This window comes from Penaeus japonicus, unplaced genomic scaffold (assembly GCF_977035675.1).
Source record: "Penaeus japonicus unplaced genomic scaffold, GWHDUDI00000001_assembly GWHDUDI00000009, whole genome shotgun sequence".
Taxonomy (NCBI): domain Eukaryota; kingdom Metazoa; phylum Arthropoda; class Malacostraca; order Decapoda; family Penaeidae; genus Penaeus; species Penaeus japonicus.
In genome coordinates, this window is record NW_028234411.1 from 20,436,834 (window position 1) to 20,441,833 (window position 5,000).

The window sequence follows — 5,000 nt, forward strand, 5'->3', positions numbered from 1 at the left end:
GATGTGTCTGAATCTCGCAGCCAATACCCGAAATATGTGGAAAATTACTCGCTTAGGGGCTAGGCCTATGAATTGTGTTCGGTGGCTGGTGTCAAGATGTTGAACCTTGGTTGAACCTCCTGGCTCGGTCCCTCCCGGATTGGGGTTGAAGGGGGGAGTTGGGACCCCCTGGCACAAAGGCAGTCGGTCGTAAGAATCGATGATAAATGTTGAGAGAGTTTGTAGTTATGTGTGTACGTACGTGTATTCATACATACGTGTGTGTGCGTGTGCGTGTGTGTGTGTGCATATATATATATATATATATATATATATATATATATATATATATATATATATATATATATATATATATATATATATATATATATATGTACACACACACTCACTCCCTCCTATTCCTCTCTCCTCCTCCTCCCTCCCTCCTCCTCCTCCTTCCTCTTTCCTCCTCCCTCCATCTCCTTCCTCTTTCTTCCTCCCTCCCTCCTCTTTCCTCCTCCCTCCTCTCCTTCCTCTTTCCTCCTCCCTCCCTCCCTCCCTCCCCCTTCCCTTCTCCCTCCCTCCCTCCCTCCCTCCTCCCTTCTCCTCCTCCTCCTCCTCCTCCTAACCTCCCTCCTCCTCCTCCTCCTCCTCCTCTTCCTCCTCCTCCTCCTCCTCCTCCTAACCTCCCTGTCTCCTCCCTCTTCCTCCTCCTCCCCCCTCCCTGTCTCCTCCCTCTTCCTCCTCCTCCCCCCTCCCTCCCTCTCTCCCTCCCCCCCTCCTCCTCATTCCAATCAGCGCTAAACGGTTTATCGCTGAAATGACCGCATTCTGTGGCGGAGAGAGTGACGGAAAAGGGTTAGTCACATTCCTGGCGTTCCGGGCTCTTGTCTAAGTTCTGGAATCATGATGATATGATGGCGACAGCTGAGAGACAGGGTGGAGTAGGTGTGGGGGGGGGGGGGGTGCTATTCCGTGTTTCTATCTCTCTCTCTCTCTCACTCTCTCTCTTTCTCGAGATTACGCTTTTTGTTTTCCTTGTTTCGGTGAGGATGTTTGGGTTTTTGTTTTGTTTGTTTGTGGGTTGTGTTGAGGTAGTATGCGTTGTTGTGTGTTCTGTTTCCTCTTTTTTTGCGGTGTTATATATATATATATATATATATATATATATATATATATATATATATATATATATATATATATATATATATGTTGTTTTTCCTCTCCTCCATTCCTTCTCCCCTCCCTCCGTCTTCTCTCCTACCTCGCCCCCCCCCCCCCTGGTCGATCCCCTTCCCTGTGCCCCTATTCCCTGCCCTCCCCCTAGTCGATCCCATTTCTCCTTTTTTCCTTCCTCCTAGTCGTCTTTCAACCCCCCCCCCCTTCCTCACTCTTCCTTTCTTCTCTTCCCTTCTCTTCCCCTACTTCTCCTCCCTTCCCTCCCTTTCCCTCTCTTTTTCCCCTCTTCCTTTCCCTACGCCTCTTCCTCTTTGCCTGCCCCTCTTCCCTTCTTTCCTTCCCCTAGAACAATCGCCTTTCTCCCCTTCCCCTTTCCCTCCTTCCCTCTCCTCCCTCCCACTTTCCCTCCCACCTACCCCCTCCTCTCTCCCCTCCCCCCTCCTCTCTCCCCTCCCCCCTCCTCTCTCCCTTCCCCCCTCCTCCCTAGATCAATCGCCTTTCCCCCCTCCCCTTTTCCCTCCCACCTCCCCCCACCCATTCCCCCCTACCCCCTCCTCCATCCCCCACTCCCATTCCCCCTACCCCCTCCTCCCTCCCCCACTCCCATCACCCGTATGCGGAATCGAATTGAATGGGAGAATGTTTTGCCATTGTGGGGCGATTGTCTTCTGTGTAATGCTTGGGTTCGGTGTGACCTTTGGGCTGGGTGCGTAGCGGGGTTGTGGGAGAAGGGGGCAGGGGCGGGCTGAGGGGAGGGGGGGAAGATATTGTTGTGTCTGTCTGTTCCCGACTTCTTCTTCATTTGTATGTGGTTGTCTGTTTCTCTTTTTGTGTCTCTCTTTCTCTCTACTATCTATCTATCTATACTTTTATTTCCCTCTATCTGTCTAGTTATCTATCTGTGTCTGCCCATCTCTCTCTATCTGTCTAGTTATCTATCTGTGTGTCTCTCTCTCTCTCTCTCTCTCTCTCTCTCTCTCTCTCTCTCTCTCTCCCTCCCTCCCTCCCTCCCTCCCTCCCTCCCTCCCTCCCTCTCTCTCTCTCTCCCTCCCTCTCTCTCTCTCTCTCTCTCTCTCTCTCTTTCTCTCTCTCTCTCTGTATATATCTATATATCTCTATCTATCTATCTATATCTAATTCTTTCTTCCTCCTTCTACCCCCCTCCTCCACTCGCATTTTATGCTCGTGGGCGAGTGAGCGTATGCACATATCCAGCGTCGTTAAGGGACGAACAGAATGCATCATTAGAATAGTAACAAAGAGATGTCATGGTTGGAGGAACACCGTATAAGGGAGGAGTCGAGTCACTCGTAATGTTTAGTTCGGTGGGAAATATCATTTTATGTGGACGTGACTTGTAGGAGGTGCTTTGGCTCTCCTCCTCTAATCCTTGTGTACAGCTAGACTTCGATTCCTTTTGTCCATTTCATCTTTCATTCATCTTTCCATCCTCTTCCCATATATGTCGATTTGTGTATCCATCAATTCCTCCCTGCCAGTTCCCAGAGGCCGTCTAGAATTCCCTCCCCCTGCTACTTTCCCCTCTCGTTGCTAAGGTTTCCCCGTGTTGCAGGTGAGGAGGCGGGCGCAGCGTGGCAGGATGTGAGGCTCTCCCACCCTCAGTAGTATCATGGCCCAGGAGTTCCTCCCGCTCTGCGATGTGCTCTTCAACATCATCTCGCTGGCGTCCTACTTCTGTGACGTGGTGTTCGACGTGGTCACCATCTACACCCTGTACGAGCATCAGGAGGTGGTGTGGTTCACGCTCTCCCTCTCCTGTGTGCTGCTGTCCCTCGTCGTATGCCAGCTCTGCTCCTTCAAGTGGTACCTCTCGAGCCTGCGCAAGGACCTGGCCAAGAAGGACTGCGACCTCAGCCTCATGATCCTGCTGCACTTCTTCCAGGGAGGCGTCCTGTGGCGCTACTTCAAGCTCTTCATCCCCGTCGACCTCCGCTACGTGAAGCACGAGGTGCGGGACTTGTGCATGCTCAGGCTCATCCACGCCTTCTGCGAAGCGGCGCCGATGCTGCTCATACAACTGTACCTCATCTGGCGGAAGCCCTCGCTCTCCGAGCTCACGGACCTCAACATCGTCTCCACGGCGCTGTCCCTCTTCAGCGTGTGCTGGGCGCTGGCCTCCTTCAACAAGAACGTGCGGCGCCACAACGTGCACCGCCTGGTCCTCACGTGGCTGGGCGTGATCTTCCAGTTCGTGTGGCGCCTCGGCACCATCACCTCGCGCTCCATCGCCCTCACCGTGTACGCGACGCTCTACGGATACTGGGTGTTCCTGGTCATCGCCCTTCACTGGGTCTCCATGTTCCTCTGGCTCATCTCGCCCAAGAATGTCTTCCACGGCGAGAAGATGCCCATGTTTAAGAAGGTGATCTTCTCCATGCTCATCGCCTTCTGCTACATCTTCTGCTACATCAACCTGCAGGAGATCAACGCCAGGCAGAAGATGGTGGCCTTCTACATCACGATGCTGCTGGAGAACGCCCTGCTGATTGCGGTGTGGCTGGGCGGCCTGAGGACGCAGCCCTGGTACCAGCACCCCGTGACGGCCTTGGTGTTCGTCGCGTTCGGCTTCGGGATCCTCTTCATGATCCTCTACTACCAGCACTTCCACGTCAAGCGGCTGAAGCACAACTACACCATGTCGTCGTCGATCAACGCCTACTCGTCGTGCACAGGTAGGATTGGCTTTGCGTCCGGGAGGAAGGGCAACAGCGGTAAGAAATGCTAAAACGACGTTACTGAATGTTTACTTTTGTTCTGTGATTTTGTATTATTTTCCCCCCAGCTGCTCTTGCTTTTAAGGATGAATTGCTAATTATCTGTTACCAAATACTCTAAACCTTTTTTCTGCTATTAATCGTCATTTAGGAAGCACCTGATCTCATCAGGAAGGTAAAACTGCAAAACCCTCCTGAATAGACGTAACACCCTGCCCATCCCTAACCAGCGCACGTCCCTCTCCCCAGGCTGCCAGCTCGGCCAGTGTACAGACAAGTCGCACCGGATGCCGTTCCCATACTACCTGAACGAGCTCTCCGCCAGCGACAACAGCACCATCGCGTCCAACACGCAGCAGAACGGCACGGCGAAGCTCAACAACCTGCAGAACATCGAGACTCGCGCTGACCACCACTCCAACCCGTCCTCGCACCCCCACCCCTACCCCCCCGACGCCCTCCACGTCCCGGGGGTGTTCAACTGCCGCTTCAACCCGGGCATCAAGAGGAAGAAGAAGAAGCCGACCAGCTTCGTGCCGCCGCCCGTGCCCGTCATCCCGTCGCTGGCGGTGCCCAACAACAGCACCGCCGCAAACAACAACAACAATAACCACAATAACAACAACGGGCGCGTGGTGCCCTTCTGGAAGCGGCCGCTGCCGCAGTCCATCTCGAGCGACCACGAGGGCAGCGTGGGCTCCAGGGTCAACATCCAGCAGAAGCTGCAGGAGAAGAAGCAGCAGCAGATCGCGGAGCTGCGCCAGATCGAAGAGGAGATCAAGGCGGGCAAGCTGAAGCGGCCGCACCCGAGCGACATCTCGGAGTCGGGCACGCTGCGCCAGCCCATCCCGCGCTCCAAGAAGCAGCCGTGGCTCAAGCCCGAGCCGCCCCTCGACTACCCGTACCTGGTGGTGGACGCCTCGGCCGCGTCCGTGCCCGCGCCCGCGCACAGAAAGCAGCGCTCGCAGACTCCCGAGATCCTGCTGGCGCCGCACTACCTCGACAACACCAGGATCTACTACGACTACCAGGACCCGCGCTGGAAGTACGGCAACAACTACCACCTTCCGTCCGACGACATGAGCGGCTCCAGCCACTCGAAGCGCT

At 54.5% G+C, this 5,000-nt stretch overlaps 1 protein-coding gene across 2 annotated transcripts in view; it reads left to right on the top strand.

The window, feature by feature from the left end:
- LOC122250694 (uncharacterized) overlaps window positions 1–5,000 on the top strand; it is a 12,884-nt gene that overhangs the window by 6,173 nt on the left and 1,711 nt on the right. For both annotated transcript variants that reach the window (XM_043012249.2, XM_043012248.2), the window contains exons 2-3: window positions 2,732–3,851; window positions 4,143–5,000. The exon at window positions 4,143–5,000 is cut by the window's right edge and continues 213 nt beyond it. In XM_043012249.2, coding sequence (XP_042868183.1) covers window positions 2,789–3,851; window positions 4,143–5,000 — 1,921 coding nt within the window. In that variant the 5' untranslated portion in view covers window positions 2,732–2,788. The remainder of the gene's footprint in view (window positions 1–2,731; window positions 3,852–4,142) is intronic.